General features: G+C 35.5%; 1 protein-coding gene across 3 annotated transcripts in view; it reads right to left on the reverse strand.

Moving 5' to 3' along the window:
* Positions 1–388: 388 nt before the first annotated feature.
* SLC10A7 (solute carrier family 10 member 7) overlaps positions 389–27,118 on the reverse strand; it is a 153,297-nt gene continuing 126,567 nt past the window's right edge. The window contains exons 8-13 of one of the 3 annotated variants that reach the window (XR_014493062.1): positions 26,842–27,007; positions 25,296–25,347; positions 19,487–19,560; positions 5,186–5,331; positions 2,672–3,189; positions 389–829 (exon numbers count right to left, since the gene is read on the reverse strand). Coding sequence is in view for 1 of the 3 variants with exons in the window: in XM_083367790.1 (XP_083223916.1) it covers positions 3,145–3,189; positions 5,186–5,331; positions 19,487–19,560; positions 25,296–25,347; positions 26,842–27,007 (483 nt within the window). In the remaining 2 variants the exon portion in view is untranslated. Of the gene's footprint in view, positions 3,190–5,185; positions 5,332–19,486; positions 19,561–21,555; positions 21,603–25,295; positions 25,348–26,841; positions 27,008–27,118 lie in introns of those variants that run through there. The other 2 variants (XM_083367790.1, XR_014493063.1) reach the window with 2 other exon arrangements.

The raw sequence follows: 27,118 nt of genomic DNA on the forward strand, positions 1-27,118 counted from the left end.
AGTTCCAAATAAATTACGTGACTTACCACATGACCTTTTGTTGTGGCTGGGAAGGACTTCCTATTTGTCCCTTTTCCTATGTCAGTGACCTTTCCAGCATGGCCGATTTCCTGTCCGCCCCCTGTGGCTGTCCCCCATTCTTTTGTAGCAATTTTCCAAGCATGGCTGATTTTCTGTCCACTCTCTGCGGCTGTCCCCCACTTCTTTTTGCAGTGCATTGAGTACCAAACAAATGAGGAATACCGGGACAACATTTTTGAGTCAAAAATGTGTCAAGCACCAAATTCTATGAGTTTTGAAGCAGTTGAGTACCAAGGTACCACTAAATTACTATTTACATCTACTAATATCCCTAACATCAAGAAAAAACAAGAAACAATTTTAATGAGTAGTTTTTATTTAAAATTATGTATATAAGCTTTAAAAAAATAGAAAACTTATTGATAGAGAGGGAATCGAAAGAGAACGACCCTTGTTACAAAATCAATTGCAGAATGCTTTTTTTTCCAAAGATAACATCCAGAAGACCTTTTATAATTAAAGTCTTTAAAGACCTTAACCATCTTTAAACACAATGTAACATTCTAAATATGAAAAAGTTATGTCTGCGGATTTAAATATGCACTTCAGTTTTGCTTTATGCATCATTCTAGAACAATCTACTCAACAGTTAAGTAAATAAAAAAATATGCCATTTAGTTTTCTCCAACCAAAAACAACATTATCTCCAACGTCTCTCCTTGGAATTTGGTAAAATATATATGAAACTGCCATGATACATGTTCATCAAAATCTTGAACTGATGACATTGCAGTAACTTGAGGTAGATCTGTTGGAATAGTAACAGTGTAGTGACTGTTCAAAAGATGTTGCTCAACTTAGAGGAAGACAGAAGAATGGAAAATGAGTCAGAGCAAATTAGAACCATGTTTTCATCTGTAATGGGCAATTAAATTGACTCTCTGTAACAAGGTAACATGCATTCTTGTGCAAATTCTTTACATTTCCCTGGAACTTGCATGCAAAATAAATTGCAAAACTCTTTTAAAACAAACATTATTTCTGTTGCTTAGCCCATGACTAAAAGGGCTGTTGACTTGGTAACATATAAACTTAGAAAAAGATTTATAAAAATAAACAGGAAAATGAGCAGTGTGTCCTTTTTCTAACTTTTTCTCTCTTCAAGTTTTATATCTTCATTGTATATTAAGCCACCAACAGGAAATGGAAGGAATGTATAATTTACATCTTGATCTACTTAGTAGAGAATCTTGCTTTTGATTGCTTTGCTGTGCATTTCTACAGGTTTTGCTAATTCTGTGGTTATGGTTACAGACATGTATATGTCACAACAACTTTAGAATTATGATTTATGGTGTACATAAAAATGATTGAGGGGCAGGACACCAGTATCTTTTGTGCTGACGTTAAATTTCACAAATGCAATAGCTGTTAATAGATGCTTAGAATTTGCTGATTCATACATCTTTATCATTCAGGAACAAACTGCTTATTTCAAAAATGGCCAACTGGACACTAGTGAGCAAGCTATTTGATACAAATCGTTTCTAACATCAAACATTTCAGTTTGGCATCAGATAAAATTACTTGGAAAGGACAATTAATCCCAACATGTTGGGATAGAAGTAGTAGGCATGTTTCCAACAGTTTAAATCTGAAATTAGAACAACATATAAGATATATGCTACTCTCCAAGAGGCTGTTTTATTTTTCTACTATAATGCACACAAGTAACAATGTTTAAAACCAGCATTTTCCTTCACGGAATGTTATGCAGAGGAAAATGCATAAATGTGCCCTTGGATAAGAAAGCTTCCCCGTATATGTCAAGAAAAACAGGGTTGTGAAAGCACTGGAAACCCATAAATTATTTATAGACTCACATGACTCCCACACTGCTGTGGAAATAACGTTGTCTCTAAATTTGAGATCTGAAGGCCAATATCTTTAAGTATCCTGTTGATTATATTGTTAAATATATATTGTTTTTTCCCTTTCTTTTTATCCAAATGTATTAATCAACATCCCTCCTAAAAAGTAGGGATTTATTATTATTTTTTAAAAAATCACCTTTAAACTCTGATTGTCAGGTTAACTAGATATATTCATGGCAGTGCTGCTTAAATTTCTATGGAATATATGTGTCTTTGCTAGCTTGAGGGGGGCAGTCTTCCAACCTCATTAATTTTTGTATGCTGCTCATGGGATATTGAACAATATAGCACTGAAAAGCCTGTAAATGGCAATAAAGTGACCGCTGCAATATTGGTATTTTTTATCACTATTGGGTGGGGTGTCCTGCACAAGGGAAAAGGATAATCTGTTTTAGTAAACTATAGCAATGATAATAAAAACAGTCATCCAGCTGGGCTTGTAAATCACTGGTGTTTCCTTACAACCTTGTCTTTGAGGAAGTCCACAGTTCATTTAAGATATGCCACAGCACCATAAAAATGGATCTGAATTATCTTGAGAAGCCATTAACTTTGAAGGAAGGTAGAGGGAACTGTCTCAACAAATGCAAGTAATTTATGCTTCTCGGTTTCTCTCCAATGGCTGGCCCCTTGCTGAACATATACAAACTCAGAAGAAAAAGACATGTCAAAGTAAGGATGTGACAAAATCAACAAAAGTTAAGTTCATTTCTTACTTAAATCTTCAGGAATCATCTCCTGCAAGGAAGTAGAAGAAGGCAGTGGCCAGGAAAACATGTGAAAAGTTTATGAATAATCTGGACAACCCATGCAAAGCAGGTCCATTTGGTCTTCATTCACTGCAATAAAGCTTACAGAAGAGGAACCACTTGGTGCATTGAGATGTGCTACTGAGATGTGATCATGGAAGCTTTAAAGTTTCATTGCTAGGATGATTCACTCAGGAAGGGAAAATAAAAGTGAATGAATGCAAATTCTGAGTGCAACCTCTTATAATAACCAGTCATCTGATTTTGGAATCAATGCTTTTGTCAAAAGTATTTTAAGGCACTTCAGTAGGTATTATAAATATATTTGTAGGTATAAAAATAAAGTAAGTGCTGAGGCAACATTCACCTATGATCATCTTTTGCATTGTCTTTCTGTATGTACAAAATAGGACATATATACATTCATTAGGGCTGTTCCATTATACTTTCACTGGTACTTTGGGCTGCCTTGTTAATTTCATTGCCTGAAAAACATCAAATAAAAAAGGTCAATTTGTTGCCTTCTTAAAATCACAATTAAACAATAGGACATATTTTCAAAATAATTACTGTTAATTGTTGCAACATTTCCCAGGCACTAGCAGTGGGAAGAGATGCAGGGCTTTAGCCTCAAATTACAAAATTAATTCCTTGTAGTATTACTAGTTTTCTTTTACTGAAACAATGTCATGCATGAATTTGTGTATCTCTCAGATTGCTAGAAGTCAAAACTTTTAGTTTTGTTCCAAAGGTCACATCACAACTTCATAGTATCGCAACTTAGCTTCAACAATTCCTTTTCTCCTATTATGCTGAGATATCTGATATTCTGTTGCTTTTCTGCCCTCCTTGGCAAAGTATCTTACCATTTTAATCTAGGGATTTGCACAAACAACAAATGAAATGAGACATCTACTAGGGCAGAGGGTTGGAATAGATGACCTACAAGGTCCTGTCCATCTCTGTTATTCTAATTCTAATTCTACTACAATCTAAATAATAACAGCTGGTAACATTTATTTAGACCGAGGTCCTATTTTTATTGGAACTTTTTAAAGGAAAAAAAATCATTTTGTCCCTTCAGAAGAACAACAAGATATTAAAGCACAAGGCATTCTGTAAGGTGTGCTGACCTTACAGAAAGCATGATTTTTCTTTCCCAAATTTGATTACAGGATTAAGTGTATTCGATCAGGGAAGTGAAATTTCAAAAATTTCATAACATATTGAGAAAGCAAGATGTTTGTTTTGATACACAGCACATCCTGCTGCACCATTTTTCAAGTAGAAAACCCTCTTGTTGGTGAAGCTCAGTTAAATTCTGCTTCACGAAGAGATCACATGTTGGTCTCATTAAGGATTTCACTAAAACTGAGTATAGCTTTCTGCTTGAGAGGAATACTACAATGAAATGAAAGAAATAAGCATCAAAACATGATGCTATGTTTATCTCAAAAGCAGGACCCCATTTTTAGACACATCAAAACTTTACTGTAGCTACTTTTTTAAAAAAAATCTGTATAAAATTTTAATCCAGACTCATTCAAATATAGTAGTGCTTACTACAAATTATGCAGAGAAATAAGGGAAAAGAACCCCTCTCATAGGGAGATAGATGGTTAACAGATTAGATGATAGATAGATAGATAGATAGATAGATAGATAGATAGATATAGATAGATAGATATATTTTGAAACCCTATTATTTACTTTTTCAATGTGTCAGATTGCTAATGTGCATCTGTGCTTAGCACACATTTTTTTTTCTTCCTGGTTAGTCAATATTTTCTCAGAGCAATCTAGAATATCCTACTGTAAATATAGTTTAGAAGAGTTCTGTTGGTCATCTTCTCTCCAGCAGAACAGAATCTAAAGTGTCTCTTCTGCCTGATGGTCTGTTTTAATAACTGTTGCTTTCCCTTAGTATCGTGGTGGTCTCATTCGATCTCTTAATACCCACTTCTCTACTATCTTGCACAGGGGTCCCAACCCCCAGTCTGTGGATCAGTACCGGGCTGCGGCATGCCAGCAACCAGGCCACACAAACAAGCAAAGCCCCATCTGCAAGATGCAGGCAGCACACAAAACCAATGCACTCTCTGGTCCACAGAAAAACCTCTCTCTACGGAACCGGTCCCTGGTGCCCAAAAGGTTGGGGACCTCTGATCTAGCAATATTTTAAATGTGCCCTCAGCCACAAAACAATAGTCCATTCTGAACATTTGAGCCCATCCAACAGGAGTACCCTCAATTGTGTTCCAAGGCTAGAATAAAATCTTTGTCCTCTTTCTGTCCTGGAACACTCATATTAAGATAAAAATGGTTTGAAACCAGAATGTTTTGCACTCCTAGACTTATTTCACTGTTTTTTGGGACATTTTATTCCAGCATTAACAACGTAGTGGTAAATCATAATTTAAAATAATTGTTTCTCTTGTTTATTCCCAGTAGTGAACTTGGCATGGGGTCATGATTTCTTACCTTTTGTCTAGAAATCATCCAAGATTTTATTGTTGGTACCAAAAGGCTGCCAAGGAGGATCTGGGCCGGGTGATATATAAGCAATGGGACTGAAATTAAGGACAGGTGCTTGTAGCCTTCAAATACTATCTTCAGCATTGGTATACCTGTGGGCAGAAATATAATTAAAATTAAGAATCTTTTGATGATTTTTCTGAGCTAAGAATCATGGGACTGTATTTAACTTTTAAAATATTTTGCTAAAATTTTTAAAAAAGCAAAAAAAAAACCCCATTTATAATAACAGAAGGCTCAAAAAATTAAGCAATAAATTAAAATATTAATTTTTGTATTTTATTTATTTATTTATTACACAACATATAATTAAATATAGCAATGTATATTATAGTCACAGTATACTATTACCATACAATAATATAACAGATTATATAATGATCATACAATAGATTTTGGTGGGGATATATTTTGAGTTTTCTTTCCCAGTGTGCCTGCCATGCATTCTTCTGGTCTTGTCTGTTTTTAGTTCTGCACTCTAGAAAGAGTGCAGGGAAGAGCAACAAAGATGATCAGGGGACAGGAGGTTAAAACATATGAAGAATGTTTGCAGGAATTGGATATATCTAGTCTAGCGAAGAGAAGGACTAGGGGTGACATGATAGCAGTGTTCCAGTATCTCAGGGGCTGCCACAAAGAAGAGGGAATCAACCTGTTCTCCGAAACACCTGAAGGCAGGACATGGAGCAATGGGTGGAAACTCATCCAGGAAAGAATCAACTTAAAACTAAAGAGAAATTCCTGAAAGCTTAAGTTAGAACAGTTAATCAGTGGAACGACTTGCCTCCAGTAGTTGTCGGCTGCATCAATACTGGAGGCTTTTGAGAAGAGGTTGGACAACTATTTGTCTGAAGTGGTGTAGGGTTTCCTGCTTCAGCAGCAGAATGGACTAGAAGACCTCCAAGGTCCTTTCCAACTCTTGCTAGTTGTCTTTAATCTGATGCTTTTAATGCTAGGTGTCAGCCAGCCATGTCAAACTGCCGGACCACAGGCTGGATGTATAACGCCAAAACTGCACCCACCCCATTGCTGGCAATGGGGAAAAAGTTCCGATACAGTTGCGTGACATCGTGAATTTTGACATGCCTGGTGTAAGCTATCCAGAGTTACTCTGTATTATGGGAAAGCAAAGGTAAAAACAGGACTGTTGCAAAGAGATACCTCAGCTCAGAGGTGTGAGCTGGGGTAGAAATAGGCTCAGAATAACTCCCCCTAAATTAAGCCAGGCATTAATTGAGCAGGAAAATTGCTTTGACAGGCTTTCATTACCCTGGTAGCAGTAAAGACCTTTCTAGAAAGAGCTGATCTCTGAGGTTCCTTTCTTGCAGTGATGACTGAGACAACACAGAACTTGGAAACATTCTATATGTACATGAGAAAATATGAAAAAGTGATATTTTTTAAAAAAAAAAAACAGGAGTCACATGTCACAATTCCCATTTAGGGAAATTAAACATGTTCTAATGCTATGTGATAAGGTGGGATGATGGGTGGAGATAAGATGGTGATAGAGCAGCGGTTTTCCTGCTGAGCTCCATTCATGTGATTTATTTGGTTTAAATAGCCTTATGATAATTTTATTTGGTTTAAATGACTTAGCTACACATAAAGGGGGGATGTTTTGCATGTTCCACAACTAGGACTGGAATTTCTGTCATTAAGCAAATTGGTCATGAAGCACATTGTTAGTGACAGCAATATTGGCATTCCCTATTGCCAAATTCCACAAATCCTTAGGTAAAGACTCACCCCAGGCCAAGCCATTCTGGGTTCAATCCACCCAGGCTGAATTACTACCACGGACTGTACTCTAAATGCTGCAACCCAATTACTGCAGACACTAGGAATATTTTAAGTTGCAAATGCCAATGAAACTATTGCGATTTGTAGATCTGGGTATATTTGTTAGGCATTTGGGTGCATATGCACATGCTTTTTGTTAAGTGGAAAGTGAGTTTAGGGAGTATTTAGAATGGCAAAAAATCTGTGGCTTTGGTTGGGTTGATTTCTTGCATTTTACCTTCCATGTTTTTGTGTCATATTGATGTTTAGTGTCAGGATACATTCAAATTTGTAGAATTGGGGTTTCAGTTTTCTTATGTTTAATATCATTTTTTGCAGCTGTAAAACTGCTATCATCGGATGTTCTTGCTTGACAACTAGACACAAATCCAGCTCAGAGCAACACAAGAATTTTAAAGACAAGGCAAACCCTATAAAATAAAAAGCAAAACACTCAAGTCTTTGCCTAGTGCTACTTATGTCCTACTCTAAATAACTAAATGAAACTATTTAAGAAATCTAGAAAAAGAAATGACTCAAAACGATTGCACCCTTTGACACAAAAAGATGCTCTTTTTTAGAACACACAACTTCAGTTTAACCCAGTAGAAAATCAATAAGTATATGCCTCCTATGCTGATACACCATATAATTTCACATATGGCCATCTGTTTTCAAGTTTTTTCACAACTGTTTCTTTTGCAATGACTAAAATCCATGAAAATAGCATGCTGAACTTCACACCATTTTAAAGCTATAATTGTAAAAACAAATTGGCAAATTCCATCTTGCTCTCCTTTAAGCTACAGAAATGAACAAATCAGGTGTTAATGCTCCAGGTGCTGCATCTGTGTCACCATGGTTGACAGGACCCAAGCAGGCATTAGGAGATAGCATTTGACTTTATGGCACTCTACATGCATTTACAATTTTACAGGAATTTTAAAACTGACATACTGAAGAATGTTTATAAATCATTAATAAAAATGCCTCTTTAATACCATGCATTGTTCGAGAGATGTAAGGAGGCACATAGTGTAAATGGTTTTCTTTCTGACTAATGTAATTTATACAAAAAAAATCCCCACTGTGTACAAGTATAACCAAGGATAGATAAAGAGCACCATCTCAGCACATTACTCTACCTGATCCAATCACTTGGGAAATCCCTAATGTACAGCACATCCTATTTCCATGTTATACATGACACATTTGTCTAAAATTACTCAACAGATTTTGACATTGCACCATAGAGCTTTCAACTGTCATCTCCCAAGCAAGAAATCCACATAAGAGCAACAAGGATCCAAGGATTTCTTTTACCCCAGACATGATAACAAAGATGAAACATGAAGAACTGAAGTTCACATTCTCACTTCCCTATATCCACTATCTATTCTGATATTTTTATTTTATGTACCTTGATTTCTTCAGAGTGGCAACTAAAATACAGGATATTTAACATGCAAAATACACATTCAAGAAATTATTATTTGGCCCAATTCTTATTTATTCTAACAGGTGGTGTTCTAGTTCTTCAGTACTCATGTCAAATTCATCCTTTTATTACTGAATTACACTTCAAATCACCTTCATTTATTTACAGTATATATTTTACTTAAATATTCTAGATAAAGCTTTAGAGGAAGTAGCTACTCGTAACATGGATGCACTGGGGAAGTTTTCCCAGTATGGCAACTATGTTAACTCCATCATGTCCAATTAGCAGTCTGGCTAGGGATCCTTGGAGTTATGGCACCAGATTGGGCTATTTAACAAAAGACAAAAAGCTTCTGTGGTAAAAAAAAATATCAAAACAATATGACTTTTTTGCCCATAAAAAGGCTTATCTCCTAAACAGAAAAAGAAAGACAACCCCACCAAAGAACACCTTTTACATGTTCTTTTCACAAAACAAAATTCCTTGGACCATGTAAACAGGCCTTAACCCAAGCTTGTAGCAATGAAAGGTGTCTACTTTATATATGGCTGTAATGAGGGATACACTACTGAAGACATCTGTCAAAGGAAAAGTTAAAACACAATCTAATTTGACTTGACTTCTCAGTTTGATATTACTGTCAGGCAATAAGTACTAAAAGCTTGTAACCGCACTACTTTATGGTACGCAAACCTTTCAATGGTTTAAAGCAGCTATCTATGTGTGCGTGTGTGCGTGCGTGCGTGTGTGTGTGTGTATAAAAGCATCAAAAGCTGTACAGAGCATGGGGGGTGTTAATGCTATACACACATTAAGCCTAGCAGAGGCTTAACACATTTGTTTCAGTTCTTATTTTGTCAGATGCACAAACAAACACAAAGAATTGATGCCAAAAATCAGCATTTTGCAGCTGAATTTCAGAGGTGTGATCTCTGGGTAGGGGGCGAAATTTCAGCTGCAAATGCAAAGATAGGTTTAAATTTGCTAGTAGGTTCTGGGTTACCTACTCAACCCATCTGTATACACAACAAAGGGCAAGAGAAAAGCAGCCATTTGGTGATCAATTCATCTGAATGTGGAACTACAATATGCTTGCATTAGCATCCAATCTAGAGAACCGAATTCCTAATTTAAAAGGCAAAAAAATATGCAGTATCTTGATCAGCTGTGCCATTCTACATCATACATGAATACAGTACTTCATTGTATTTCTGGATAGGTAGCACTGGTACAGTGAAACAAAATAAATATTTACAAAAAGTAAAGGAAACAGAAATGTTTGCCTATTATTTTAACATTTGGTAAAAAAAAACTTGCCATGATTTTTATGGGACAGAGCACTTTTCTGAAATAGATATTCTTTATTTTGGACATCATTACAGAGTCCAAGGAGCTGGAAGCATAAGCAATGAAAGGACTACAAGGGTCAGTGGCATTTACTCATTTGGGGGAAAAGAATTGGCTTATTCCCCATTGTTGTAATGGTCATAGTAGCACATCTACTAGATACAGAGTAAATACTTTTGTTGCTGTTATACTGACTGGGTATGAATAGCAGATGAAGAATTATAGGCCCTTTTCTATGTTACAAATTAATCATGTTACAGGTTCTATCACCTGTATTGAAAAAGTTTCAAGCAAAATATGTATGTGCTGCAAACACTTGAATTAAAGTGATGAGAAACAGACATCAATGAATATGTGGAGGTGCTGAACTATGTGGGAGTTTGAAAATGATTGCATTTGGAAACAATCAGAATAATCTCACTTTAGTTTGGCTATCTTAAGAAGAAACATAACATAGTTCCAAAAGTTTCTTTCCATTATACTGGTCTGCAGTAGAACATTTTTGAGAGTGTCTCAAAGCCTATTAACAGATAACTCCATATTAGAAAGAATTTTTGTCATTTGATAGTACCCTTAAGTAAAGATGACCAACATTTCCACCTGCAGAGAACTGCATTTGCTCAGGGGTAGCTGGCTGCCTAGTGAGCTCAGCTGAAGCAGGCTACATCCCAGTAAGTGTCCTCGGACAGTCCTTGATTTCTGTCTCTGATAGTCACGTTTTTTCCCCCCAAGTAGCAGAACTGCACTGAAAGCAGAGGGCATCAGAAGTCTCTCACTAGTATCTTGTATTTTGGGGAAGAAGGAGGGGGAAGGTCGATATTATGTTGAGGGCTGCATGAAATTAGCCTGAAGCCACATGATGGATGATCGTGTAAGGTAACCCATTCATCAATTCAGTATAAACAATGCTAGATTGCAATAAGCATTTATGAGAAATCTAAGACAGCTAAGATTGTTTATGTCACAGACTACTAGACAAGCCTATGCAAACAATTTTTGTTTGAATCCTCTCTTTTCATTATGAAAGCAATATAAGCTAAATAGTAACGTTTGTCACAAAAGCAAAAGATTTCCTTAGAATAAAATAAACACATGCGCATGGTAAATAATAAGGGAGACAAGGAAAATGAAAGCATCTTCTGGAACATTCACTTTCTCTATGATGAAATTCACTCCACATCTTGTGCCTTCACATTATATTTTTTCCCTGCTGACACCATCCACCAATACCCCATACATAGTGATAATGACATAAATATTTTTTAGACGTTAAAAAGAGAGAAAGTTCAATATATTAATAGAAAGAGCCCAGCAGTAAGCAAAATGCACATTTCTGTATTATGCATAATTCTGTGAAAGGCCACACGGTGAAGATATTATGAAGGCAAAGCCATTAATCTGGGATTTAAAGCTATTTCTTTTAGAAAAGTCTTTCTCTGGGTAGGAGATGATTCAGTCTCATGGACAATAAATCTTGAAAGAAGAGACAGAAAGAAATCTGTTTTCCCCTTTTGCTTTATAACTAATAGCAGTAGGTGCAACAAGCCCTCTTAAAAAAACACAGCTTTGGAGGGCTTATTTTCAAAATTTCTCTGTGGAGGTCTGCAACAATAACTTTGAATTTCTGTTTATCTGCAAGTCCATCAGATAACTGGGGAAAAACAAAGAGAAAGCACACTGTCCCACACTGTTTTTCCTAAGAATGGGGGATTTGAAAGGACACTTTGTTCCCTTCCTCTCCATCTTGGTCAATTGAATTTTAAATTTATGGTTCTTATTGTTTTAATGCTTTAAATCGAATTTTTATTGAATGACTTTAAGCTGCCAAGAGTTGCGTTGTTGAGATGGGTGGCATATATATATATGTGTGTGTGTGTGTGTGTGTGTGTATGTATATATATATATATCTGTGTGTGTGTGTGTGTGTGTGTGTGTGTGTTCTGAGGTTTTCGCGGGTGTTTGTATGTAGATCTTTTGTCATTTGGGTTTTTCCCCACGTAGAATTGAAGGTATAAGAGAAACGTTTTGACGAAATCTCATCCGTCATCCTCAGGCTGGTGGCTTCAGCTTCGTTCTTCTGGGAGAAGTGTGTGGTAGTGGCTGTTTGTTCCTCTTTTTTAAACTGCCAGAGGGGGTGTGTTCTGTGGGTGGAGGTGTGCTCTGATTGGGTGGGGGGTTAGCTGTGTTCTGATTGGGTGGGGGTGTGTTTTGAATGGGGCAGCTGGCAGCTGAGACCAGCCCATCCACTCAAAACACACCCCCACCCAATCAGAACACAGCCCCCATTCAAAACACACCCCCACCCAATCAGAACACAGCTAACCCCCCCACCCAATCAGAGCACACCTCCACCCACAGAACACACCCCCTCTGGCAGTTTAAAAAAGAGGAACAAACAGCCACTACCACACACTTCTCCCAGAAGAACGAAGCTAAAGCCACCAGCCTGAGGATGACGGATGAGATTTCGTCCACTGTTGTGACTACTGCCTGTGGATGGCCTTCGGTTAGGCTGAAACAGGAAATAAAGATTTGTCCCATGTTTGGGGCCTAGCAAGGTAATCTAAATAGTTAACAAGCATTTAAAACATATGTATATGTATATGTATATGTATATGTATAAATAAATAAAGTAAGTAAGTAAGTAAGTCACTTAATCAGGCAGATGGCGGTTTACAGTGCTCATGCTTTCACGGAATTAACATTCAGTTGGTAAAAAAAAGCACTGCCTGTAGATTTAAGTGTTCTTTTAGTTATAATGTAAAATATGAGTTTGATGTATTCTGCTTCTTTTCCATGAATTTGTATAATCTGGGACTGAAGTTTAACAAATAACCTGAATAATCTTTCCAAATATTTGTTATGAAACATTTGTAACCAACATTTAAAGATATTTGTCTTAGATTCAAAAACATTACAAGTCTCTGTAATGTAGTAGTACTTAGTTAGCAAGGAATTAGTGCATGAATCATACAGAAATACATTTTAGAAAAACAAGACGGAACTTCAGTACTTAATTCAGCCGGTGGCAGCATATTGAAGCTAAGAGGCTCCATTTTACTTTGGATTCAGATGACTTTCTGGGAATACCAGAATTATAGATAAGATGAGAAAGTTGAGAAATATCCTTTCTTACTGTTGTCAGGAAAATTGTATGATGTCAATGATATCACCAGAGGTTGAACTCAACTCAAAGGACATTTTATCAGTTTATAATATTGTGGAACTTTTCCCAACTCAAGAGCTTTTGTTGTCTTGGGATTACCATTCTCAGAATCACCCACCAATCAGTATGGCTGACTATGCTTAATCTGGGAGTGGCAGCCTAAACATTACCCAGCTGGGGAAGACTCTATGATCCTATTTTAGCACTTTTCCCCTTCTTTAGATTGTTTTACTATGCTGTTATAAAACTAAGTAATACATTGTATTATTTAGGTACAGCAGTTTTTATACAGTGTTGACAGGAGATCAGCATTATCTGATGTTTACATAAAGATAAGAAAGAAAGAAGTTTATGTCAATAATAACTATGGTTCCTAAAATGTTAAATGCTGATAAGCATAAGGTGGTTTAAAGTTTACATCTAAAGTTGAATGTGCCATTAATAAGCAACTGAATAATACATTGTTATATAATAAAGTTTTCTGTGTTAAGCTTAATACTGGGGTCACCATGTATTGTCACACTGAATACACTTTTAAAAAAAGGAACAAAGCATATGGGTATGGTTTGGGTATACAAAATACCTGGGTAAAAATGTATATCTTTACTGTACATCTGGAATGTTCATATCGATCTGAATGAAGTGGGATGATCTTTAATGAGGATGTGCATCTTGATCTGAAAAAATGGCTACATGGAGCTGGAGGCTACATTAATTCTAGATGCTTTAAAAGCCTAAAAACTATGCTGCCCTAAATGCTGTAGTTCCTTGATGCTTCCTCCAACAGTCTATAAATGGATCCCTTTTTTTTTACTTACTTCTTAAATCTATTCCTCGTCCTTTGTAAAAGTACTAGGAATGTTATATGGTTAATCTTCTGAAGCACATTAGCACACTGATTTTAGCTCAAAATGACCAAAAAGAGATTGCTTCAAATTCCACAGAGTTATGCTCACTGAAAAGAAATGGGATTGTCTTTGTTTCAGCTAGGCAAAAATGGGATAGCCCTATAATTCTATTTGGGCAGTTAGTAGATATGATGCTATTAAGGCAGTGCACGGATGACTATAGTCTGAAAAAACTTAAGATAAAAGAATTTCAACTCACAAATAAAATGAGATTTCTCTATGGGAGACCTGCCAACAAACTATTATATATAAGGCATTTTAAAAAATGATAAATCAACTTTGTTTTCTACAGGAAAGATGACAAAAAGATCTCCTGTGTCATTATTATTTTTAAAGATATATGTTTATAAAGAACTATGAACTTGCTGTCACTGGAAATCTGCAATGTGGTTTTTACTGTCTGATCCAATTAAGTACACATTTAGAAAGAAATGTTACCAAATAAATAATTGGACAGCTGCAACTCTGAAATGACAATGGATATTTATTGATCCCTTTTTTGCAGACTGAAATGGAGAAATGTAAACTTCAAATGAATGTGATCTCTTGGGTGAGACTCTGGCTCAACATAGTAAACAATTGCTGTCTTCTGATGCACATTTTAGTACTACTGCAGGCAGGTTTTCTAACTATTAATTCAAAATTTGCTACCAGCAGATGATAAAGCAAAAATTCTAGAAAATGCCTTATTACTCCTGCCTCAATAAAAAGGTTTAATTTGGAAATATCACATTTTAGGTCTTCATATAAATATATATCTGAAATGAGTGTAGCTTTTCTTCTTTAGGGAAAGAACAAGGAAAGGGAGGATTGTAGTACAAATTTGCACTCCAAAATGTAGTTAGCATAGCTATTGAACAACATAGAAGAGAAAGAGACCAAATTCATATTTGAAAAATTAGGAGACAAATTATTTTTGTATCACTTTTAGTTTTTTTTAAAAGAGCTGACATATTCATCAAGGAAAAGGAAAAGGAAAAGGAAAAGGAAAAGGAAAAGGGAATAGAATAGAATAGAATAGAATAGAATAGAATAGAACAGAACAGAACAGAACAGAATAGAACAGAATAGAATAGAATAGAATAGAATAGTTTATTGGCCAAATGTGATAGGACACACAAGGAATTTGTTTCCAGTGCATAAACTCTCAGTGTACATACAAAGAGAACAAAGTAACATAATCCTAACAATGATACAGATAAGAGATGTAGTAGAAAAGATAATAATAATAATAATACAGCCATACTACATGGGTAAATATTCTTAGACATAAGACAGTACTATGGGAATTAGGTATTCAGAAGAGTGATGGCACAAAGGAAAAAACCTGTGTATAACTTATTTTTTAAATTAGGACATAGTGCACAATACTGATCAACGGATTATTAAATTACTTAATTAATGTTTGAGAGATTAAGGTAATAGGTTATTAAAGTTCTTGCTGACAATTTAAATACTGAAAATACTTATTGTAAGCTAGGAAACACTTCCTTGTACATCTATTTATCATGTATTCATTTATGACACACATTTTAAATTGCTCCATGTCCAAATTGATGCCATGATTACTGAGAGCTATCAACATTTAGAACAGACTTGAAATCTATACATTTTAATAGTTTAAGTAGATAGGGTTTTTTTGTGGTAGACTGAACGTGCACTAAAATAAATAAAATAGTATACTTAGAAATCCAATGGTAATGAAAACCACTGGAGGTGCTGATCCTGCCTGGCACATCCCAAAATAAGTCTGAAGATTTTGCACTGCTTCCAAGCAGATAGGAAGGCAACAAGGGGACAGAGGATAAGGGGAAACTCTCCTGGTCAAACTGAAATTTTGTCAGTGTGTTCAGCAATGGCCCAAAACTGAACTTCCTGCAAGTATATGATTCTTTGATATGCCATTTAATAATATTTTTCTGATCATACATGTTCAGGTTTACTAATAGGAGATAAGACTTTTTTTTAAAAGCACAGGGCTAAACTTTACTTAGTGTCTGGTGAATTTCCTATATTATTTGTGAACTGACAACTTGTAGCAGGCACTATTTCTTCTCTGTAATAAAAAGCCTCCTTTAAGTTGAGCTTGACTTGATAATTTCATGTTCAAATTGTATTCTTAAGCAACAAGCCTAATTATCTTAATCCAGGATGCTGCTTTGACTTCTCAATTTAGCTTACACTCTTCTATTTAAATAATAGCCAGTCCCAATTCCATTTAGTTTTCCAACCCAGACAAAGTCCACCAGATGCTATTACTATTGTGTCCTCCATAATGCATGTTGCTAACTCATCCGAAGGGAGGGGACTGCTCAAGTGCAGCTAACAAATGCTCCAGTATTATTTTAGAAGAGCCGACCTGATTTTTGTGGCAATTCTTCTAGGCTTCCTTTCTTCTTCAGAATGAACTCTAGGGAATAACATCATGTTGGACTTTCCAGACAGATTATGTGAAACCATAGCTCAATGTCATTCCCAATCGCCAAGCTTATAATTAAAGGTCAAATAGTCACTTCATCTGCAATCAATCAATAGAAGAAGTTCTAATATCAAGAACCAATCAATCAATGGCAAATACACTAATAAAAGCCATGAATCAAATGCCTGTATTTCATGTATTGCATGTAAGGTGCATGTATGTTACAAAAAGGGGAAAGCAAAGCAAAATGAGAATAAATAAGCCTGGTGGGATGTCAGGAGAGGTACAGCATTTATCTTCACTTATTAGGGTTTATATCTCTAATCATCTAATAAAATTAAATAACAAATAAAAATGATATCATAGGCAGTAGTTAGGCAACTTCATAAAAACCCATAAGACTATTTCTATTAATGGTATCAATCAAAATGGAATTAATAGAGCAAATATACTAGTTTCCTGTGAGCTTGATGCTTTCCAGACAGTTTCAGAATTCAATTCCAGAGTTGTATGGGAACTCTGGGAACTGAAGTCCCAAAACTTTATACCGTGGTATGGTAGGCAGCAAGTTGAAGAAGGCTGAACAATGGTAAGAACTTCTGAAAAGCTTAAGTATGAAAAAGGAGAAGGGTAGAAACAGTTCTTGATTCCAGCACATTCAATCCTTTGTGTCCTGAGCTCACATAGCTATAAAGTACAAATAAAATATTGCCTCTCCCTACAAATCCACAGTGCTTGCCTCTGTATGAAGCAAGAACTTTTCCATGGATCCAAGCAGAAGAAGTGGCAGATGGCCTCTTGAGCATTTTGCATATGGGAATTCATTGGTTTTAATACAGGGAAAGAGAACTGCCTTACAAAAGCCTTCTTATGCTTCTCTTATTACCACTTCTAAAGCTTCAAAGCTGTCATTTTTCCTCCTCCTTTGCTGGTGCTGTGCTACAATCCCCAGGGCACTGAAACACGGCACCCTGCGGAGGCTTCACATGCCAGAATGTTAAAAATCAGTTTAAACTCTAAGTGAAAGAGCTTTTGTGGCAGGAAGCCCCTAAGTGCTCTTGTTTGCTTAGTGGAGGTAGAGTTTTGAAGGCAGATAAAAAACCTCTTCACGGAGAACTTAAAAGAAAGTCCTGAAGTTCACAGAGGACCTTAAATATTCAGACATAGGTATTAAATGGGATCTTGCTTGCATCTCCCCAAACATGCTTAGCTAAATTATAATGGAGTATCTCATCAAAAGGAAGTCAGCATCAAAAGTCCTAATTTCACTGGGAGGAAATTTTTCGATCAGATCACAGAAGTACTTCTATTATTCAAAAAAAAAAAAATTGGCTCCACACGAAAACTTTATTATAATATCAAGCATCACCAAAAAATGGTTTTCCTGCCTGGTAACATTGTGTTTTATTTAGGACCAGATTTTTGGGAAAGAGAGAAGAAGGCAGCATGTATTTACCATGATATGAAATCTTAGAAAATACACCCCATCATTATTGGCATCCACATTTGAAAGCAAACAACTTACCTCTGCTTTCATAATCCACCCTATAGTTTGATGACTATGGTGTACAGGGAAGTCTGATCAAAAATAACTCTTTTACTTACAGAAAAATTTAGTTCAAAGTATTGTAATTCAATGACTCATAATAGTTAAATCTTTTCAGATTCATAATAAAATCCAACCTTCAAATATTGGAGCTGATTTTGTTGTTTTAATGCATTCATAATTTTAATGAATTTCTCCTAATCTTTCTATATAAAATATAAAATATAAAATTGATGAACAGGAAAGAAAATAAAAATGCCTTAAGTCACCAATCTTATCAATGAATGGTGTTTGCAATTCCTTTCTCTGTTATTGAGCCTAAAGCTATATAGGTAGGATAGATGATAGATAGATAGATAGATAGATAGATAGATAGATAGATAGATAGATAGATAGATAGATAGATAGATAGATAGATAGAAAGAAAGATAGATAGATAGATAGATAGATAGATAGATGATAGATAGATAGATAGATAGATAGATAGATAGATAGATAGATAGATAGATAAATAGATAGATAGGCAGGCAGGCAGGCAAGCAGGCAGGCAGGCAAGCAGGCAGGCAGGAAGGCAGGCAGACAGACAGAGATTCAATTATGTCATAACTATTGTTTCCTCATGCAAATATCCATATATTGAATATGCTAGGCCAAGAATATAACTCCACCTGGACTAATGGTCTTCCCCAGAGAGGGATGACGGTAATGGGCATATATGGGTGTCAGGTAAAAGGTACCTATAAAAAAGGCAACCAGGGGTAGAACGGGCATACATGATAAGAACATGAGGTAGAATGTACTAGTATAAAGGGTGCGACCAAAGGCCTTGGAAAGAGCAAGTAAGGCGGGGTGGTTCTGAACCATCAAGATGATCTTGAAGGTGTAACCAGCAGTCTTGGAAAGGACATAAACGGGACAGGTTACAATATATGGATGTGAGAAGCAAATAGATGTAATAAATATATGTGAATTTTAAATTAAAATGTCTATTGTTCCTTTTTAATAACCATAAATTACAAGACTTAAATGGAACATATAGCACTGCCTCCCTATCAAATTGCAATTGTATCTTAACTAACCTTATCTCAAGAAGTGAATTCTGAATGACTAGGTCAATATTCTCAGAATACTAATTTGTAATTTAATAAATGCATAGTTCTGAAATTTCTTAAGACAAATACCATTTGTTTTAATAAAACAGTTCTACCAAATGATTTTATTTATATAGCAGATACTTTTAAGCTATAATATTTTTGCTATTTAATTGTTGAAATTTCTCAAATAATTTGAAACAAATCAAACTATCAATATTAGATTACAGATATAGAACATGAGAAGCAAGGAAAAAACAAATAGCTTTTTCAAAAGAAGCTACAGATTAATAGCACGGTAAAACATTTGCTGTTCTAAACTCCCAAAGGAGAAAGCCACATTGTCTTCCTCTTAGAAAACTTACATTTGCACATTGCAGAAATTATACTAATAGTGCTACACTTTTATATAAACTTTTATATCTTGCCAAATTTCTGAGTCAATAATAGTAGCATACATAAGCACTTTTATAACAAATTCCATGTAGGAGCAATGTAGTCAGACTGAATTGTTGAATTTAATATTTAGTATTTAATAAAGACTTACCTAAGGTTAGAGATTTGTGTGTGGAACAGAAAATAATAGCCACTGTATCTGCTGGTGTAAAGCCAGAACTCTTTCTAGGAAAAAAATGTGACAAAAAATTAATATCTCTTCTGCCAAATGTTTGCTAATATTTATTTCAGAGACATTATTTTCAATTTTAATTCACCTTTGCAGATTTTATTATACTCCCATACACTTAGCATTTGCGTTTCTAAATTTAAGTCAGACATGCACAACTTCTCCTTGCTGACTTGAGGTCTGTTGGAAGAGGGTGATTATAAAGTCACCTTTGCTGACATGGGAGGCAAGATAGATAGACAGACAGACAGATAGATGGATAGATAGATACTTGTATAAAGTAAGTAAAAATACAACAAATTTCTTTGAGAGGTTAAAAGTTGCAATCTGAAAATTAGTGTGGCCAAACTTTTTGGAAAAAGCTTTCAAGGATAAACGGTATCCATTTCCTGACCTCAATAAACGGATTCAAGTTTTTGGCTTTATTCACTGTGGGCAAACTTTGGGGACCAAAAATGTGGCATTGTAGGGGGAAGGATCTCTACTTTAGCTAAATTATTTGTGTGCCACTTCCAGCCTTTGTAAGACTGTAAGACCCCAGGGGCATAAGTAAGCCTGTCTGGCTTAGTTTGTTTCATTGCGTTCTATGTCAACTTTTTGGTCTTCAGTTTCAAAAACAATATACATGTATATCATCTAAAATTATTTTACTGATATTTGAATTAACAGAACAGCATATCATAATCACATTCTTTAAAAGTAAAAGGCAAATATAGATTGATTTTACTGGCAAATGATCATAATTTTTATGTTTCATTAAAATAATACAATGGCAAAAAATGGTACTGGCTTTTCATTGGCTTGCCATAATGCCAAATACAGAAAGAAACTATTTTATATAAAGCCTAAATTTTATCCTTCCCTATTTTTTCTTTTCAAAAAATATTCTGCCTTAGAACTTGAAAGTTTACACATTCTTTGGCATTTTAGTTGGTCATACTTCAAAGAGAAACCACAAATCTTAACCACAGAATATTAAAAACATTTTCAAACAGAGATAGACTGTAATTAAAAGTGCAAGAAAAAAATGGTAAATATATTTGAAAAGTCTTCATCAGGTGCTTATTTTAAACTTAAAATAGTACATGTAGTTTTAGAATTATCCCATCCATCTGCTTTATCTTCTGGTTCTTCCTATTCTTTCAGCTCTGAGGGATTGAAATTTGAAGAATTTGCTGACTAGCCTCTCACAAGAGCAACAACATCCATACCCAGGAGAATTCTAATTTCTGTAGGCTTAGTCCAATCTAGGCAGGAAACCAAGTAAATTCACAATTTCTATATAAGTAGAACAGCATTACTCCAATTCAATCTGAAGTTTGCCTAAAATAATATTCACATTTCTGTCCTGAACTTGTTTCATCCAATTAACCTACTGTCACTTTTTCCATGTAGGTAAAACTGACTTGTGTCTTATTACTGTTCATCTTTTATTGAGAAATATGATTTCTGCACAATTATTGGTTTTCTTAGCTGCTTTGTAATTATTTTTTCAAGCTGATATGCATATCATCAAAAAGTCATACAAGATTCTTTTCCTGATACAGTATCAGTTTTTGATCAAGGCACAATTTTGCTGAAATGGTCAAATCTGTGAAGGATTTTATGCAATTATAGAAAACAAGGGTTTCTTTGGCATCTTCTCTGGAGGAACATCTTAAATATGATAGATTTTTTAGAAGAGATTCTTAGTTTACATGTTTCAGTGTTCCTTTGTTGTAGCAGCAATAAACATGTAGATGCCAAATTGGAAATATACAAATCTTAAAGCAACTGATACAATCTATTTTTCTCTACAATCTCATTCAGGAAATATCCAGTACATGGCACAAAAAAATGTCAATACTACCCCTGACATTACTCAGTTACATTCCTGTTATCCTCATATGTGTATGATTTTGTATGTCAAGTTCTTTGCAACAAAGACCCTTATAGATAAAGCTTTGGGGAGCTGACTAGCAAACCCTGGACTCTTCAAAACTGTTGCAAACCTGCTGAACGTTATTCTCCCCAGGCCCCGGACATTCAGGGACAGGAACTGAAAACAAAAAAAGAGGCTCCTTAGAGCCTAAGCAAACTAAGAATTGAAAGTGTTAGGTAGATGACTATGGCCTAACTGGCTGGGTTGGCAATATATATAAACTATGATTGTATTGTTCTAATAGAAACTGTATTGTATCACTTAAAATGTGTGATTGGCCAACGCTGTTTTTCCAACGGCCATAAGAGGGAGCTAGAGACATAGCTTCTTTCTCTCTGTTATTCTCTCTGTTACGTTTGCTGTTACTTGCTGATTATTGTGGTTTGTGGGTTTGCTACTGTTTGCTAAACCTGAAGAACTGTGTTTTGACTTACGGACTGGTAAGAAGACTCTGTATTGGATAATCCTTGGACTATTGTTATTTGCTATCATCTCTTTACTCGTGTATTTTTTTATTATTATTTTAATCCCATTTATATCCCACCCTTCTCCGAAGACTCAGGGCGGCTTACAATCTAAGCACAAATCAATGTGCTTAGCAATAGCCTTCATTCTATGTATATGCCTGCTTATTAGGGCTTTCGCCCCCCCCCCAAGCGGCATTATTACAAAGTCAGCTTATGACCTGTATGACCTGGACTGATTTTTTCTTAGACTGTGCTATTGTATTATTCCACAAGTAAAACATTTTTACACACCTCAGTGTATCTGTGTTGTTGCTGCGTAAACTTGACTACTCTCAGTATCCTTTTTTTTCTGTGCAAGCTCTTGTTAGCTCAAGAGGTACTCTGCACATCCTTATCAGAAAGTAATATTCAAAATAAAATACTTGCAAAAAAGGTAAACTCTTTCAGAATAGCAGTTTAGAGCTTGTTCTTCTGCTCACCCAGCAACAATTACAATAAGCCTTCCAGCTCAGGTATGGGCATATAAGCAGCGCCATACTTCTGCAGCCTCTGGTTCCTTTTCTTCTTCCCTAATGAGAGTTTCCAGCATGAGGAACCAATTCTCTTTCTGCCCAGCAATGAGTTGGGCAATGAGCCACATCAAAACCTGGCAGAGAGAAGAATTTGTTTGCACAGGCCTAATAAGGTCATCCAACAGGTGCTAATTCTGTAGGTTTCTCTTTGCTGTTCTCTGGAATTTGCAAGCTCTCCTCACCCTGATCACCACACTTGAGCCTTCACTACAGCTTTAGGCTCAGGAGGCCCTGAGTCAGTAAACACTCATACTCTGCAGCTGCAGTTTATTCAAAAGGAGGCTGGTGCTGAAAATCACTGATGGCAGTTTCAGTGTGCTTGAAAATTTGCAAAACGGCACAAAAACAGCTTCTTTTCTTTTGAGGCATTACCGAAAATGTTAGAAAACTAATCTTTGTAAGAAACTGTAGAATCAACTATTAAAAAATACACTGAACACTTGAATGATTTGCATGTGAGCTTAATTCTGTTACCTTTATTTATTTTATTTATTTTATTTATTTAATTAAATTTCTATACCGCCCTATTCCTGAAGGACTCAGGGCGGTTAAACATTAACTCAGGGCGGTTTATCAAACATTAGTAAGCAAATGTATGACATATGGCCCTTTCCTTTTATTTTTTGCTTTCTTCTCGGGTGCTGCTCAAGAAAAGGATCAAACTGAGCATTACATTCAAGTGACACAAGGATGATTCCAGTAGGAAGTGACTGAAAAGTCTAATTCTTGCCACAAAACAGAAATCCACTTTTTGGGAAAAATTATGACAGCATTATTATTCTTCAATATCTTTGCAATCTTTGATTTCTTTGCATTGGTTGTAACCCCATTGATCTTCTATAAAAACAGCTCATAATACTAATTTGGGTAGTCTTTCAAATTTATCAACTTTTTCTTCACATTTCTTCTCATTAAAAAAAACCATCTTCAGCAAAGGGATTCTTTTCAATACTTTGGATAACTAAAACAGTTTGTGGTCAAAACAGAACATGTTTCCTACTGAATACAATATCCCATGTTTTTAATATGTGTCTCTAATATTTGTACTTGTGTAAAGATATAGTGTACTAGTTTTAGGCAGTCTTCAAGAATTTCCAACCTTTGCCTAATACAGGGGTGTCAAACTGCTGGCCTGCGGGCCAGAGCGTCAAGGAGAAACCGCGCCCATCCCATTGCCGGCAATGGGAAAAAGTTCCGATACATCGCGCAACGTCATGTGACATCGCGAATTTGACATGTCTGGCCTAATACATACATGTGGCTATTTCAATATTTTCTGAATAACATATTAGAGGAAACCAGAAACACACATTTATTGGAAATTCAGAGCCTTCCCCTAAAACAGACATGTCAAACACAAGGCCCGGGGGCCGGATGCGGCCCATGAAGTGGTTTCATGCGGCCCGCGAAGCCATCCTGGAAACAGTGAGGGAACGGCCCCCACTGCCTTGGCCCTGGCCCAGAGACCCTCCTTCTGCCAGAGACCCTCAGATCTGTCCCACTCCTGTCCAGGCCCCCACAGGCCCCCTTGATGCGAACGATGTAGAGCTGGTCACGCCCACCGAGTAGGCCATATGCACTCTAGCCACGCCCACCCAGTAAGCCACGCCCACCCAGGCCATACCCACCCGGCCACCTGAGGGCAACCGCAATGCTGATGCGGCCCTCAATGAAATTGAGTTTGACACCCCTGCCCTAAGATAACCGTTATGCCTTCTGAGACTGGCAAGGGAACAAATTCAATGCCTTTCAACAGCTTCTTCACGGCATCTCTTTGCTTTTTTTCCGCTGCCTCACTTGCATATTTTGTAGAAGTAGTTATGTTAGTTCTTACTTAACCCTCTCTTTGAACTATTGGTTTCCTTCTCTTGTGTATGATGTTTGTTGTTGCACACTACCTATGGTAAAGACACAGTACTGAAACTGTTCTTGAGAGACTTGCTTGTTCTCCTATTGTCAAAGTCAGCAGAGATAGTTGCTAGTCAATTTCATGGCAAGCTAGAAAGGCAGCTGTTTTGCAGGAAGCATAGCACAAAGACAATTTATTTTTGTAGCTGTTAAATGAATGGAATAATTTTATTTTATTAAAATGGGGGGAAAGGAAGCTGTTAGACATTTTTGAGTGCTGTCTCCCTTACAATAACTATCACCTAGTTGCTATCAATTTTGAAAATTCGCCACTTCAGCCCAGATATTTAGAATTCAAATATAGGAATATTAGTAATAAGATTGTTGAATAAAACATTAATACACATAGACATGAACATGAGATATTTCCTGTATGATTAAACATATATGGTTTATGGGATTTTTAAAATTCATGGCTAGTTTTTAAATAATGATATAAATTAGGGTAACAGTTATATAACAGTGTCTATAGTTACCTATCAATAATTTTGTGTATTCTCTATAGATTGCCTAAATAGCTATTTTCCAATCAGATATTTCTTTTCCTAATATATAGCTTCTGCTATTCTATATAGTTATTTTCCAACAACTTTAAGACCTGCATTTTTTTTAATAGTAGAAAACTATTTCTTGCTTTATTGTTAGGTTGTCCCCCCCCTTATTTTATTTTGTACTGTAAGGCAATACATGTTTTATTTTATCTGGTTATAGATTTCAAATAAATAAACAACCTGGCTTTGAGAAGTTGTCTTTTTTATTTTGGTCAGATTATGCCAAAGCACTTAGAATCACAAAGAAAGAACAAATCTATCCTATACCCAGGTAGTCTGTCATATAGAAAAAACGTTACTGCCATTACTTACCTTGTAGAAAAGAAGAAAGTTAACATCATAAATCCCAGCTGAACTGAAAATACTAAAATGAAAATCAGCTTGATGTTAATATACAATACATTCAAATGTGTGCTTTAAGAATATAGTAATTTTCCTATATAAAAAAGCTAATATTCTATAAAATATTAATACTAATCTTCATTTCCCATATGGTTGCAAGTACACAGATCAGACACTGATATAATTCCACACCTCACTATATTTTTATATTTGAAATTTAGTAACATTTCTTTCTTTAATTTCTCTTCTCTTTCATTCATTCATTCATTCATTCTGTCTGTCTATCCATCCATCCAAGCAACCAACCAAGCAACCAACCATCTTCCTTTAAAAACATTCTCCAGGCCAAATTTCACACATAGAAGACAACTCATTCTGTTTATATAAAAATAGAATATCGGAATGCTAGTTTACTAATAACACCCAGCACTTGGAATTGAAATTTTTCTTTTCACCTCTGGAAAGATGGCAATCTAGAAAACTTTGATATCATTTTGTTACTTTAAAGCATTTCTGTAATTGTGGATCAGTATCTATCCCTATTAACTGATTAAGAATAGAGGATACTGAAGTACAATAGAAAGTAAATCTAAGACTTGCTATAATTAGTAAATTATGAACATTAAATTGAAGGTAATATTCCCCAACTTGGATACTCTCCAGATGTGTGAATTTCACAGAATTCTCCATTCTCAATTCTTGGGAGAGAATCTAGGTTGGGGAAACTGCTGAAGACGTCATAGAAGTACTGCACAAAAGCAGTATACCTCAGAATTTCTTTTTGTTGTGCAGGATGCTATTGTCAGGTTCTTGTAACAGTCCATCATTTATGTGATATTAGAATCTACAACTGCTGTTTACACGGAAGGTAGTTCTTATCAATAAGCTCAGAAATTGGCAAGCCTTATTTTTTAAAAGAACAATTCTTTACAAAGTTATACCTTGTAGTATTTTATCTTATCTCAACAGTAATTTTATTTTTAAAATATTTAATAACAGGGAAATGTTGTTATTAGATAATCAATCAATTAACCAATCAAATACATAAATAAATAAGGTGACAAGTAATGTCCATTTACAAAAATACTGAAGGATTATTGCTATATAAAATTATACTATTTTTGTAGACCACAATAGTACGTATTTTAATTGAAATCACTTTATTCTACTGAAGTATTTACCAATGTTTTTAAAGGCACAGATTGGCATTAGGACATTAAAAAGAATACAAACCTTCCAAAAATACAGTCAGATACAAAAGTATTAAATAGATGGCTATTCTATTTCGAAACAGCTTTTTTAATTGTTTTGTATTATACTAATCTTTGACCAAAATAAACTTTGAATAGATTGCTAAAGACATGCATATATTGTTCAGTGTACCTAAAACTCTGGCCACAATACAGAGAAACTCAGTACAGTACTGTATATATTTTCCAGATTATTTTGGTCCTCACTTCCTGGAATAAGAATACACAGCTCTTTGAAAAATGCCCAAAGCATAAATAGTACTTACTTATAAAAACTATTATGATCAGGCTAAATTTATCAAGATCAATATTTGGATTAGAGAAAGTATCACAGAATGTTGTATAGATGATCATCAAGAGTACACAACTGCTGATAGCACCAAATGGAGGTTTTTTTCTCTCAAGCCATTCCTTGATGTATCTTCGGACAATCTGAAATACAAGGAAAAGAACCAACAGGTTGCCTCTTTTCAGTGCAAACAGGGAGCCAAGTAGGGTATCATAAAATGAATCTGACAGTGGAAAGTCATAAAGAGAACAGAA

The sequence above is a fragment of the Vipera ursinii genome (assembly GCF_947247035.1).
Source record: "Vipera ursinii genome assembly, chromosome: 7".
Taxonomy (NCBI): Eukaryota; Metazoa; Chordata; class Lepidosauria; order Squamata; family Viperidae; genus Vipera; species Vipera ursinii.